At 30.5% G+C, this 15,924-nt stretch overlaps 1 protein-coding gene across 1 annotated transcript; it reads left to right on the forward strand.

Annotated features, from left to right (window-relative positions):
* The first annotated feature begins 12,226 nt into the window (after window positions 1-12,226).
* On the forward strand, window positions 12,227-14,856 carry LOC113401577 (probable serine/threonine-protein kinase DDB_G0278845). The gene has a single exon (XM_026641546.2). The coding sequence runs from the start codon at window positions 12,677-12,679 to the stop codon at window positions 13,967-13,969; it is 1,293 nt and encodes a 430-aa protein (XP_026497331.1). The 5' UTR covers window positions 12,227-12,676; the 3' UTR covers window positions 13,970-14,856.
* The last annotated feature ends 1,068 nt before the right edge of the window (window positions 14,857-15,924 follow it).

Genomic DNA, 15,924 nt, shown 5'->3' on the forward strand with positions numbered 1-15,924 from the left:
ATAATTATTAATTATTGAAGCGTCGACCAAATGCCGCCAAATAAGAGTGTTTTTCCTTTTTACAAATTTTCCTATGGAATAATGAGGGTGCACCTGTGTTACCTGGGTAATTGTTAAATATAAATAGCCTAATTTTATCAACTAGTCTTCTTTGTGGTTATAAAATACCGACACATACATTTTTATTTCCTTATTAAGGAATTATTTACCAAAATCTAATTTGAGTAAAATCATTTCGTATCGATTATTCAATAAATTCCACAAGGTTAGAGATAACGGCTGATTATTTGGTCGCTACGTCTAGCATGATAATGTATCTTCATACAATCAATCAGTTATTAACGAAATCATAATTGTTTCTTATCGCAAAAACTGAAATGAAAACACATTTATAAACGAGTACTTATTTATTTATTATTTTAATCACTAACAGAAATTACAACTACATTACAAAGACACATATTAATACCACAACTCAACACTAAAAAATATACCGAATTCACTGTTATCCCTTCAAATTTGGCTTTAGTCAGCCATCAATGAATATCAATAGGAATTTCATCTTTATATCACATTTAGAAACAGAGAAATTTAAATATTAACCTTTTGACATATTTTCAAGGCGCTGGTAGTACGTACCATTTTACGAATTTGTTTTGTTTGTTTCCTATACTTGTTTGCTATACTTTTGGCCGAATTTACACTAAAATCCTAAAAAAGGTGACCTTCTAATCTAATTAAACGGTTTTATATATCTTAGTTCTTATTATCAATCTTAAATCAAGATAAGACGTGGGTTCCATAAGCAACATAAATGGATAATTTGTGTAGATCTTAAAATTGTTAACTTTGTTTACTGGTTTTCAGTCAGGTTATACAAGATACCGCTGCTATCTTTGCGAGTAGGATTGTCGAACATAATCACATCATTTTATAAAATAAAATTGGCTATAACGCCATTTTTTCTTACAAGCATAAAAACTCTAAATTTGAACCTTTGGTCGAGCTAGATAAAATCATTTTGTCACGCTTACATCTGCATCACAATTTTTCAAGCAAAAGTTTCCCAAGTGAAGTCATGTAAAAATCAAAGAAGTATTTGTAAGTGCGGTTTTAAAAACGCTTTTTGAAGATTAATCTTTTACGGCTACCCTTAACTGCATTGAGAAATAAAAATGTGTATAATATTTTCATTGTCATGGCAAAAAATCCTGGTTAACAACAAATGTGCTTTTGGAAAAATAATTAATTTGATGTTGAATCTTTAAAATAGCATTTCGTCCCACTGGAAAGTCTAATTTGGACTTTTTCTCCGTAAATATATGTTCAGTTAGTGATGAACACGGGGCACGCTTTCATCAAGATATAGCTGCAATCGAAAGAGTTTCCAAGGAAGATGAAGAGCCAGCTAAGTTGGTTGTTATGATACTCCTATGATATGATATCTCGGTGTTTCCCATTAGAAGAGAAAAGCCAGCTAAGCAAGAAAACTTCGCCATTTCAATCAATACATAAAAGAAATTGTAACTTTATTTACGTATTTTATTTTAGGACAATAGTGAAGATTAAAAATTCCATAGGCGATCTCAGATAAATAAAAAAGTTTGAAATTTGTTGAGTAGTGCAATGAACACACGTGATAATTGTATTTCTTAGTATAGGTAATAACAACATACATTAAATAATTCTTAAAATTAAATATAATATTCAATAACAAAGTATAAAATATGTGATTGAGAGTAAATTGTGTACTTATTTAAATCGCACTTGAAATTTATAATATAATGTCTACGTGTCCTGTTGGCAGTCAATTTTAATTTTATTTTAGTGGTTGTCATTTAGGTAACTATAATAATTGTATTTTTTAATTCATGTTTTTTTATCGTCAAAAAATCTGCATGTCTAGGTTGAAAAGTCAGCCGTATGTATTCACTAAACCGCAGGAGACCAGCGTGGTGAAATAACCTCCTCGATGGTACTTTATTATTATTAATATTTTTTTATTTGTTTGTTGTTTGTTTTTATAATAGGTCCTTATGTGAAGATCCACTAGACTGTAATACAAAAATAAAACGTTAAAATTATAATGAAAGTAGTATTTAAACTATGGCTTTCAAAAATAATACTTATTAAACTAATAAGATCATAAAGAAAAAGTGGATATTTAATTAATTCGTTTAAGCTTACTTTTACGAAGCCAAACTCGTATGAAAATTAACTATGATGCAGAACGAATAGCGTGAGAAAGAACGATGAAGACAGTTATGAATGTAACAACGGAAACCGCGCAAGACTCTGTATTCGGTCCCCTGCACTACCTCACATCCGTGAATAGCGTACGTAATTAAAAATTAGTGAGATCTAGCATTTTGCCTATGACGCACACTTAGTAGCGGATGAACGCAATATAGAAGATACCACTAATCAACTTCAAGGAGACTTTAACCTACTAATTGTGATCCCACAGAGCAGAATTAGTACTTACTTAACGCAGACGAAACAAAGTTACTGTACATCAATACTTGTCATACATAAAGCATAAAGCATATCTCTATTAAAATAGTGCTAATGATCCGACTCATTGCACCATCAAATATTACTCGTAAACAAAACTAATACTGCTTGTATTTATAAAGTAGTACGTACGTTATTAACTTATTTAGTTTTAAGAACACCAGAAGACTCTTTCAAAACACTTCTTAAATGACAGTCAAGTGCTGTTTATTGATAGTAGATACAATTGGCAAGTTTGATCAATAATTGTTATATCTGTGATGAATTAAGAGGAATTATGCTTTTTCTCTTCATTATATTTTGAAATACGAATATAAACAAATACAAAAAATATACAGTATATAAAGCGTTTATACTATATGTGTTATACCATATATAAACTAATTAGAATAAATAATAATTAATAGGTTACAGAGATAACAGATTTATTTTCCGATTACTATAAAATGCAACTTCAATTCAATTAATTATTTGATAAAACTAGTATTGATGATGTTCTCTTGGCCGATTTAAAACTACCTATACAGAAAATAAGTAACTGCAACTTTATAACCCGATAGGACAGTGGATAGGATGTTTGAAAATGATTATTATTGATTTCTTACGAGGTTTGAACCACGGGAGCAGCCGTACGCGTAATAAGTCAACGAGGTAGTTAAAATAGGCTATTTGACTGGTTTTTAAAATGCATTTTATATTATTTAGTAGAGGTTAAGGAACCCAGTAAAAGTTGTCTTTTTTAATTCTAGTACATATTTGCTGAAAGATATCAAAATAAAAATTCCATATTTAAATAGCCCGCGAAAACGCTACTTTGACAATATGGCACTGCAATTGGGTCGGTGACGTCAATTGCCTGTATTGTAATCTTTGGTTCATATAGTAGGCAAACGAGGTTAATAAGCAAGTGACGTCATCATAAGCCCGACCAATCAGGAGCGTTTTGTGTCACGTGACAAACGTATGAAAAAATGCATTTTTATTTATGAATTTTTGAATAAATTAACTATTATTTTCAACTTTCGTTGATAAATAATCATATTTAAACTCATAATTTATACTGATTACAATAATTGATACTTTATTTTTCGCATTGTCAAATAGCCTATTGATATCATTTGAACATAAATAATCTTCTCGCACGTGACATAGGCGAAATAATATGTGCCCCGAGTGGGCACAAATAAAAGCAGATTAAAAAAAAAACCTTCTCCTATTAAATAAAAAACAATATTTGCACAAATTTTTGCTCTTATGTATAAACATTTTATACATATACACGCTTATTCTATTCGTGCGAAGCGGACGCGGATGGTTAGTAATAGATAAAAGTACATTTAAATATTGTAAATGTAAATTATATGGGCTGTAATTAGTAATGTGTCCGATAAATGTCGAACGAGTTTATGTTGATGTCATTAATTTACATACTTTATAACATTTCTTTCTTTATGGAAATAAAAATCCAATTTATTTTACTTTATTTCATCGACTGAAATAACTCTTTCTTCTTTATTTAATCGTATTTTTAAATAGATGCTTATTACTTTTAGAGATCGAGATTTTTTACTTTAAAATTAATAAAATAATAATATCAATTAAACACTCTTGTCAAATTTGTCAATTCATTTTATTGCATCGAATTCGAAAGCAAAGTATAGTTTTGGTTTATATTATAGAAATCAATAGAAATCGATTTAACAGTTACATTAACGCCCGTGAGAGATTGAGTTCATTGATATCTGGCAACTGGCGAGCATCAATGGACAGGAAATCTCGATTCGGAATATGGTGGAAGGTTATCGCTTTGACCTATTTACAAAAAAAGATTTCTTTATACTAAACGTTGAAGAATTGATGTGAACTTTTATCATTTTTATTTAATCCTATAAAAAGTAAGTTTTAAATTATTATTAATTCTTAACACCGTCGATTGAAACTAAATTAAAAAAATGGTAAGCTTTTTCGTATATTTTATAATACATATGTTTCTTTTTTATTTATGAACTAATATACTTATTATGATATGAGAACACATTAAACTTAATCGAAGATTGATGGTTCAAAAGCCACGTGCAAAAAAGAGCACGTGCTTGCTAATGAAAAGTCAGTGGAAAATTGGTATTTATGACTCATTTCGTGCTCGTAGGTGGACGGAGGTCATAATAAACAACGTAAAAACACCAGCATGTGGATCCACCAACAAACATTTAAGTAATATGCTGGCACAAGCTTAAAACTTCTCTTTAAATGAAGGTTAGGCCAGGAATGGGACATTTACCGGATGTTATTTCATTTTTCAAAAATATATATATCAATATTTCTCAAAATAATATTGTTTAAGTTTTTCGTGAATTTATGGATGCAAATATTAAGCGCAATATTTTTAATTCGATATTAGCGCCATGATTTGCATCATAACAAATTGACAAATCTTATTGTCTATTATTGAAATACCTATAATATATTTGCTGAATAGGTATAAAGCTTAAGTTAAAAAAATCGCAAGGCATATTTTTGTTTCGACACTTACACATAACTATTATCTGAAGTCAATTTTGTATAAAAATATGTAATTATATACCCAGATACTAATGCACCTAGATGAAATCCAGTTTGATTCTTTTCATGGTTATGCTAATAATATTTATCAAATATTCTCAAAGACCGCAAGTCGTTATCGCGCGTCGCCAATAGATTACGATTAAGACATAACAAATAAACTCGGTATTCAAATGAACCAATAACAAGATCTACATCAAATATCTATTACTTACAATCTATTTGGTACATACCTTACTGTCACATCGAAGAGTGTTTAAGTTACCGTTAATCTGAAAATTCTGAATTAGAATTGATTTATTTTCATTGATCTCTGGGAAAGGTTAAACTATGAAACATTGAGATAACCTTACTTGGATTATAACGCAGCTAATTCCACGCGGAATAAACAGCGAGTAATAAGATCAGAACTATATTTCTAAGGTAATTTAACAACTTCCTCTATACTTAACTTTAACACTTCCTCTATAAGATATAAAAGATGGGTAAATAAAGCATATTTCTATTATAAAACCTTATTTGTATTAAGAATTCATTCTTCGTAATATAAATAACACCGCCCTAATTGCATAACCGAAACGCGGTTTTCTTATCTCATTTCAATAATTATCGCCAAGTACGTACGTTCTTTATCATAATTCTCTAGTCGATTTCTTAGCAAAGATAAAATTCAATGTTGTAATTGGTTTATAAATTTATTTAATATAAATATTGCAACTGCATTTATCTTATATTCACGAGTAAATATATATATGACTTTATACGTATTAACTGAATGTTGGTATTAATATTTGCAACTTTAAACTATACAAGTCTGGACAAGGAAGAATGTGAGGAAGAATTTTATAAATCACTATACTGTTAGGAATATATTATATTAGTAATAAGCAGTAGAGTTGTCTAGGTCTGAATGTAATTGTCTTTGATTAGTTAAATAGGTATATATGATATTTGAAAGTACGCCAGAAGCCTACGTTAGAGTAGGGTCTGTACCGGGTACTTGCTTGGGCAGTATATGTACTAAAATTGTAACGATATAGAGAAGATTAGCATGGCCTTGCAAATCACGCAAAATCGTCTCGTCCTCCCCGATCCGTGCCGAGAACGGCCGTCGCAGTAGAGTAAGAAACACACATAACCCCGTTTCCACCGCAGGGGCCCGAGTTTCTGAAGGTTTCCACTGCGTAAAAAAAGGGTAGCAGAAATAATCAATATATAGTGTGAATAGTAACTGAACAAGACTTACAACTCAATAGTGAGAATTATACATATACAATAGTTTTAAAATAAAGAATACAATAATTTAATTTTAATCACTTTCACGCGGCATCGATAGAACGTACTCTTACGTTGTATCGGTGCCTCTGAAAGACTCAGAACCCAAAAAAATCTTTAACAATTAATGACAAATTTTGAAATTGAATGTTTTATTTTTATGTAGCATTTTACATTATTATTATTTTATTAATTTGTATAAACATGGACACCGGGAAAGAGTTTGTCAAGGGGTGCACTTGCATCCCTGCCATAGGAGAAAATAAATCGAAAGAGATTTAGAAATATTTTTTGTCTTTTATGAAAGTAACTCTTTGAATATTGTAGTTATTGTCCGAATTTGTTCAATAAATGTGTAGATATTTTACACTTTATATGCGATAAAAATGATTATACACAGGCAGCCTAGCAACGTGGCAATCATTGAATGATTCAGTTGACGTCAATGACAAATTTTTTATACCTAACTTAAAACTCTATGGATGCACTGAAAGATTATATGTATGATATTAGTATAACGTTAAGATGCAGATACACCGCTCTGAAAATAATCCTGCGTAATAAAAGTATAATCTGAGGTAGCAAGCAGTACATTAATTGGTTAGGTTCGTCAGATTTACTGTATTTAAAACTGAATAATAACAGTAATTTCAACGGCTGAATTTGAAACATAGTATAATAAGTGATAAAATATTATACAACTTTTTTTTAAATTTTTATTTTAAAATAATGTAGCAGACGTTACAAAACAAGGCGTGTGAATCAACTCGTAAGAAATAGTGGACACGTTAACCAAAGAATTAAAAGGAAAAATTGAAAGTAAATTTATTAATTTATCCATTGCGGTATAAGTTTGGACGGAGACCTTCTATTAAATATTAAAAAAACCCTGTGTCAGAAGGCCTTGCTCTTTCTGTATAACATTTTTTTTAACAAATAAATAAATTCGAATTACATTATTTTCCTTTCTCTTTTTACGTGCAACATGCATCATGCAATATGAATGTATTTGTATGTGTGTGCGTGTTACAACTTTAAAGGACCTATTTATCTTACTAAAAGAGAAGATTGTTCAACTATTTTCAAGAGACCCAGAGAGCTAACTTCCTTTTACAATAGTAATATTTTAATGGGTAAATATCAAGGTTTTTTATTTTTTATACAAAACACTTGCTTGTTTTTTGTAATTGGGTTGCTACAAAGGCCGTTTCAATAGACACTGTGAGCACAACGATATTATTAGTTCTTTGACTTGATATACTAAGATCAAAATTATATTAGTAGTATTTTTGCAGTTTTAGATTTGCATTTAGAACATATAACTGTCTCACTATTAAGACATTACTTACAGAGTATAATAAGTCCGACCTTTAATTAACGCTGAGCTCTTTCGATCTCAATGTATCTAGTCGTTGCAGCGCCCCCCCATGAGGAAATACAGTACGTAATAATGGATTGAGCTAAGGCCACATATGTTTTATTTAGCAAGTCAGTTGGAGCAATATGTCTTCTTGAAAATCCAGGTAAATGTTGTAATGCTGTTTGCCAAAAATTTGATATGCTAGTACCAGGACAATTTATAGTCATTAATAACACCAAGATAGTGTGTTGAATGGACTCTTTCTATAGACATGAGTAATTGAAACCAGTTTAATTTAAAACGAATTCGTCTATTGGCATATGATAACGTATTGTGGATATAGTCATATTATTCAAAAATACGCGTATTAAATATGTGAATTTTACCCGTCCGAAGTTGAAGCACATTGCTAGTATGATTATTATAGATTATCTCGGCTATGGTGATTATATATCGCCGATTCGTGGGAACGAACAAATGTACTTCTAATAATAATTTTATTACAACCTACAATATTGTTTTACTTAATAATTCAAATATATAATAAAAATCAACCAAATAATACAAAATTTTAAAAATCGTTTTAGGACGCTTCCTGCACTGAGTTATTAGAGAATGTTTTAAAAATAAGTTTTATTGTTCAGGAAGTATTAATCGTAAAGTCAAATAAACGAAAAGTTACGAACATATTTACTTCCAGCACTAAAATAGTAAGTATCGTCCCGTTATCCTTTGATCCCAAACATAGACCAATAGGGACTGAGGAAAGCCGCACATCGCGATATAATTGGATCTGTCCTAAATCTTTCATTGTTATACGAACATTCAAACGCAATGTGTAGGAAAAAATACGTACGATTATTTACACAATACTACACATACAGGAAAAATAACGAATAACGCCCGCTGTGACTTTAGTTTAAATTGTGTTATGATATTTACCTATCAATTGTTTAAATACGACCAAATTTGAAACAAGAGAATCATGCATACTATTAGTATGTATTCCTCAAATTTTTGTCACAGCTAAACATCTCACATCTAGCGTGTTTTAGATTAAATTTAACATTTCCTCTTCAGTTCAACGGTTGGGATATATTATTACCGATGATCAAAGATTCAGTTTCTTTTTGATAATAACGCTAAAAAGAAGATGATGTTTTTAATACAGTTAATCACATTTATTTTTATATAATACTACAAGGTCTAGTACTTACTAGACTTGTAGTATTGTATAAAATAAAATGTTTGGGGAGGCCCATGTCCAGCAGGACTGATACAGGCTAATTATTATGGTAATGATATATCTTATTTTAAAACGTAATTTTCAATTTCTTCTTCTCTATTTCTTTAGCTAACGTTAAAGTGAGTTAGTTAAAGTAAAGTATAGCTTACCTATATAATAAACATTGTAATCCTCAGAGGAGAAACGATCTTTATACCTACCGAATTATAAAAAAATTAATGGCTTAAGTTATGTAGCTATTTATAGGGCTAACATTCGAAAACGACCGCGAGTGTGTAGTTAAATTAGTCAGATCACAACACTGGAATAGCAAATATTTGTCATGAATCCCGCTCATTGAACCAGTGACCTTTAACGCCGCAGTCAGTTGAAGTGACTACAAAACAGTGTCTATTTAGACACTCAATAACACTGTTAAATGTATGCTCTATAATATTAGATAGATATATACTTTTTAAAGTAAGATCAATTAAAGTAGAATAATAAAAATAAAGTTAATATTGCAGATAAAAAGTGCGATCCAAATTAACTTTAATAAGTTTCGAAAAGCAATTCAATGCAATGCTGAAGTGCTGAGTGTACAAAGACAGAAAACCCTTATCATACAATAGAAATAAGTAAGGAATCAAAAAGGGAGCAATGCTATAAGTACACGCAGTACCTAAAAGTAAATAGCTACACAAATATATATATCAATTATCAATCAAAAATATATAAAGTAATTTAAACTTTGCTTAATAATAAATTTTATTAATTTGGTGGGTGACGTCATCTGATTTTAGCAAAGCCTGAATTGACAACAACTTCACGCACGAATGAGCGTTCAATCAAGCGAGCGCGGTTAGTCATACTTGAACACCTTGATACCTATGTCTAGATTTTTTAGACTAACCACAAAGTTATTAACCATAGCCATAGCTGAGCGTGAGCATGCAACTGAAACAATACGCTTCACACGATTTATTTATACGAAAGTTTTTATAATGTAGCTTGTATGTACCTATTTGTGATGTAAACGATTTGACTTAATATCATTTTTATTTAACATTGCCGGAAGCACTAAATTAAATTCCATCTTTAATATCGAATGTAAGGAAGGATTTATTATTCTTTCCAAATACATACATATATATTAAAACGAACTATTAACTTTCAAATTTACTCATTTACATTGACCCAATTAATAACGGAAAATAATAATAATAAATAACCAATGAAACTTCAATAAATAACGGTCAAGTTAATATTAATAATTCCATGAATATATAAAATATCCTTCAGAAAAAAGGTTTATTATATTTAAAAACTATTTAGATATCACGTTATAATACTAGTTAAAAATTGTACGTCTTTTAATGTTATCGAAAGAACATGAATAAACTTTTATTCAAATGCTTCCGTACGTAGGTAATAAATAAAAATATGACAATAAATAAAAATATATATTAAGGCTATAAAATCATGTAATTATTTAGTTAATATTTAATTTAGTACATACGGTTTAAGTTATTACTTATTACACTGTTTCGTCAGTATGATGGTCACAGCTGGTTCCTTTGTTACATGCATATCTTTGTACAATGTACAAAATTATTTAATTTTTTAACCTTGATGTATATAGGAATGTTCATTTATAGACTCGCTAACAAATAAAAAATATTTTAATTGTAATATTATGAATGGTTTCGAGCATTTCGACAAAAACCTTACTAAATTAAATAATAATAATAATTAAAACGTAGTAACTACGTACAGAATTTAAATCCTAATTTTATTTAATATTTAGTTACAAACATCAATACATTTTTTAAATACTTATTTGCTACTGCAACTCTACATTAACTCTATCAACGATAATTCTAGTTTTTCTACAATCAAACAATAAGAATAATAGTTGAGTAGGTACAGTAATGTAGCAACATTGTTAGGTAGGTACGATAATTTTAGATTATCTTCAATTCAAAAATTCTCATTGACCATGTAAAATGCCATTCGCCACACCTAATCATTATACATACGTACCACCTACATACGACCATATTTAACGCACGGTTAATAAAATACCACGAACCTGTATGCAAATGAAATGATATCACTGTTCAAATAACAGCCCGATACTCGAACGTTTCTCACTCTCGGGCATTTTAGGGACCGACCGTCTTGGGAAGAAACTAATCGAGTCATTGACCGACCGAGAATTGCTACAAATAGAGAAACGTGTGTACTTACTCATAGTAGCTATATAAATAAAATTAGCACCGGATCCCGGGTAAAATGACAAAAAAATTGGTCACCGCTTATAAATAAAACGCACATGAATTCAGGGAACTACAATTTCGTATTGTTTTTGTGCGATGACGCCGTTATTACGTAATAGGTACTGTTATTATTTGTAAACAATCTTTTACATCGAATAAATCTGTTATACTTTGTTGATCTCAAAATATGCTACTCGTATTTGTGATTTTTATCGTTACACGCATTTTTATTTTAAACCGTAGGACGTAAACCTAAATAATAAAAGAGCGAACTATCATGTTTAAAAGCGGAGAGGTCGGTCAGTTATGAAATACGAAGCAAAGATTTCTACATACTTGACCACACAAGACAAACCTCTCAACCGCATTTATGTGTTAGGCATACGTGCAAGCAAAGTCAATTGAAACAAAAGTATATTTCATTACAAAAATAGAAACCACATTATCGTATTTTCTTAAAAAAAATTAAACGAAAAGTACAAGTGTTTATCAAAATCATAAAATAGAATACTATACTAAAATTATTTATCAAAACGAATAGCGTGTTAAATTAAACTCGTTAGTGATGCAGTTTTCCAAAAAATAATGGATTTAATGAGTTCGAACAAATAATTAAGCATGAAGAAGGCAATTATAATAAACCAAGTAGTTAAGATAATTAATGTACCTATATACTTTTCTGAGAATTATTTATTAACGACAATAATATTCATTTTGACTATTTATTTAGCTCCTGTACACGCTTGAGTCTACATTACCTTTACGTTACCACGTAACTTTGAATGAATACCTACTTGTGAAATATTTTCCCATACATATACATATATTATATAGTTGGTATAGGTACAAAAAAATATTCATACAACTTAAGTTATCTACATTGTTCGCTGTAATTTATTGCTTACTTAGCGAACAAATAAAGTTACTATATCTTTATACTTCAGTAAATATTAACATGGCTTATTAGCTCGTTTCAGTGTGTCAATTAAATATCGTAGTGTTTAGCGTCTGCAAAGTCGGTGAGTTGCTCTAACGCATCGTATTCGGGACGCTTGTTTTAATATTCATTATATAATGAACGCTCGGCGATCGGCCGCCGCCGCCGCCGGTTGCTTTCACTCGGTCCGCTATTAATTACGAACATGATTGTGTTCATTCGCTTCTATTTACACAACTGTTTCGACTGCTAAAAGATAAAGAAAATAAGTAAAGCGCTACATGACAGTCATATCTTATCGGAACCACTCTATTGATCACTCATCATTATATATCGCGGACGGCTCGCCTTATACGGACGACCGGACTACCTTTATTGTCCAATTTAACGTGTAGACGTGTACTCTTTTATAGGCGCGATGTTACCGGTGAAGTCATAATGTGTGCCGTATAAAAATAGAAATACAGTGTTTGCAGGAAAATAGTATCAATAACAAAAGTGTTGTGGTTTGTTATCGAGCGGAAATGGCGGCGAAATCGCCTACAACCAGTGTGAAGTCGCGGGAGATGATCGGCGAGAACCAGTTCAGTCAGCGGCGCGAGGTTTTCGAAAAGCACGACACTGTGTTTTTACCCCTACCTTCCCCGACCGCACTGACACCTACGTACAAGGAAGTCGATCCAATCATTACGACTAACCACGGAATAACAACGTCTAATTTTAAACGCAACACTCCTGGTTATTCCAGCATGCGCGAAACGAGGAGCGAAGATCGACATTACGAATACCGACCACGAAAATATTCCGACAATTTTACGTCCGAACTCAATCAAAGCGACGATGTCGACCACAGATACAGTATGGCTGAGAGAAATAGACGGCTTTCGAAATTGCGAAGAGACTTTTTAAAATCAAATTTACATGAACCGGGAGAAAACACGCTAACTCGAAGCGGCGTCCGTGCTTCCCTACCGACGACTAATACTGTATCCGCAATAAGGTACAAAATTGAAAATCTTAATATTTATAAATTTCCATTTGCTGAACCATATTCAACGCCGACACCTATTCGTCGAGTTGTTGTAGACTTAGGTTCTCCAGACGAAGGAGACGGAGAAGGTGAAAACGTCGAAAAAAGAGAAAAACATCAGAGTTTACCAAATGAATCACCAAATTCACCAAAACTTGATCATCAAAAACTTTACGAGGAATTAGTTAAACGTTATTCGCCGCAACGTAAGCCTGTCAATTGGAATTTACCTCCAACGAGACCAAAGGTAGTAGGTTCGGTTCCAAAATCGACATCGAGTGCCGGCGATAGCATTGATAGTAACGATAAAAAAGATTCTGAAGCACTGAATTATACTGAAACAGATGATGTCTTCGAGAAATCGGAAGAACAAAGTAAGACAGACCAGCAGAATAATAATAATTCAAACGAGAAACCAGCGACAGATATCAAAACAAACGTAGAAATCCTACATAATGGTGCTGAAATCAAACAAAATTTAAACAATACAAACAATAAAGACATTACCAGTAAAACTAATGATTCCAAAGTATCTTTATCCGAATTAGAAGAGAATGACTACGTACCCGAATTATCAACGGTTAAACGACAACTTAGTAGAGAATCTGCAAAGAAAGTACCAATCGATAATGTTGTCGATCTAACCATTCCAGCCTTAATCGAAAAAATGACCGCAGAGGGTGAACAAATACAAAACCATAAAGAGGATGGCAAAAAAGTGAAGAGGAAGAGGAGTTTCCTTGACAAACTTCTCGGTCGCAATAAAGGAATTAAGAAAGAAAATTAAGAATAAGCAAAAACACTACAACAAAGTCCTGCCAAAGATTTTATCCAAGTTGTCCATTTTTTAAACAGAACTGGAGCGTCCCATTAAATATAATTTAAAATTATATATATTATATAAATGGAAAATAACTTGAAATGCTGTTTCCAAGGTAGGTCCGGCTTTAAGAACATGACATGACGTCAGCGCGCCTTATCATTTGATAAAAATTGAAATAATTTCATACAGAAATAAAACTACTTTTAGATGTGTTTAATAATTACATTGGAATACGAAGCTAACGAAGGCAGTACTTCCCTTTTTTTATCTTAATGCAATAGGTTATCTAGACTTGATAAATTGTAAGTGCCATGTGATGTGACACTCCTTGTCGACCAAATTATAATTTATTTACAAAGCTAAATTAAAGCTATATTGTAAAAAAAATGTTTTTACTTTGCTATTGAGTGTTTGTTAAAGTATGTTGTTTTTTTTTTACAAATTAAGCGTTACCATGGATGTAAAGAAAAATAAAATAATGTAATAATAATTACAATAATTATTTTGCATAGTTATTTATTAAATCCTAGTTTTATAAAAGTTTCCTGTTCAAGTTTCCTTTTCAAATGATTCATGTTGTTTTGCATGTGATAATATTATATTAATTTACATATTTTATTGTAATGTTTTATTGTGGCTGCATGGGATATTTTTGTTAAATCGGTCCTTATCGTCTAATATTCACAGTTTATAATTAATTGAAATAGGTAGGTATATGAATGAATGTACATAGTATTATTGTTAATTATCAATCTTCTAAAACATTACTTATTGAATTTGAATGAGAAAATTAGTATTTGCTAGTTGTTATAAGCAAAATTATTTTCATTAATAAATGTTACTAAAATGTATACCTATATGCTTTTTATTTCATAAACAATGTATGATAAAGACAACATTTCAAACAAAAGTGAGTAGCAAAAACATACTCACATTATAAAAACCATGGAAAGTTCGAGTTTAGTTGTAAGTATTGATATTTATATATATATATATATTTCGGCAACCCTACAAACAAACATGGCAAAAATATGGATATAAGTACGGATAAATGAGTTATAAACTATTATGAAGTAATATACTTGAGCTACAAATATTAGCAATACATGCCCAAAAAAAAATTGCTATTTAAAAGTAATATATATAAAAAAAATATTATAGTAATAATCATAATTCAGGTATATCTTTGGAAAATAATGTAAAAACCTCCCAGCCACAGCTGGGTCAATGTCTCTCCTCCATTAAGTTCGAAGTTGATTCCATTATACTGCTCATTGCAGACTGATGGAAATACTTGTAGCAGATTCCGCATGTTTTCCGCACATGGATTATAGCATTACAAAATAAATTGATTATAAAAAAAAAGAAAAATATATCTTAATAATTATATTGAGATCTTTTAACGAAAATTTTTACATTAAAATAAATAGAAGACAGTAAGTATTTGTGCACTTGGATTGTCATTACATTTTTATTTCAAATTATACAATATTGTTTTATCATAGCACCATACACATTATTTTATAAATATATTAAAACGTTTCAAATAATGTAACAAGATAAATAATAAAAAAAACATCCGAATTCAATAGTAGGTATACAATTTCTTATAATAATTCTAATTATTAAAAATCCACAGCCCTAACGCACTAAAATAGTAATTCGTTTATTAATAATTTAATGAATACATATTTTTATTAAAACACAGATGACATTCGGGCGTGGAAAGATGATATATATTTTCACTAGCTTAACCTGACGTTCTAGGAGAAAAGGTAGTTGATGTCCGTCCTTGGAGATCAAGTTTGTTTGTTTTACCAAATTTCAAAAAATAAAATTGATTTAGTGGTTTAGCCGTGGAAGTCACTTTCGCATTTATAATATCAGTACAGATTACATAACTGATATAGAGATTCCAA

Source organism: Vanessa tameamea, chromosome 20, assembly GCF_037043105.1.
Source record: "Vanessa tameamea isolate UH-Manoa-2023 chromosome 20, ilVanTame1 primary haplotype, whole genome shotgun sequence".
Lineage (NCBI taxonomy): Eukaryota > Metazoa > Arthropoda > Insecta > Lepidoptera > Nymphalidae > Vanessa > Vanessa tameamea.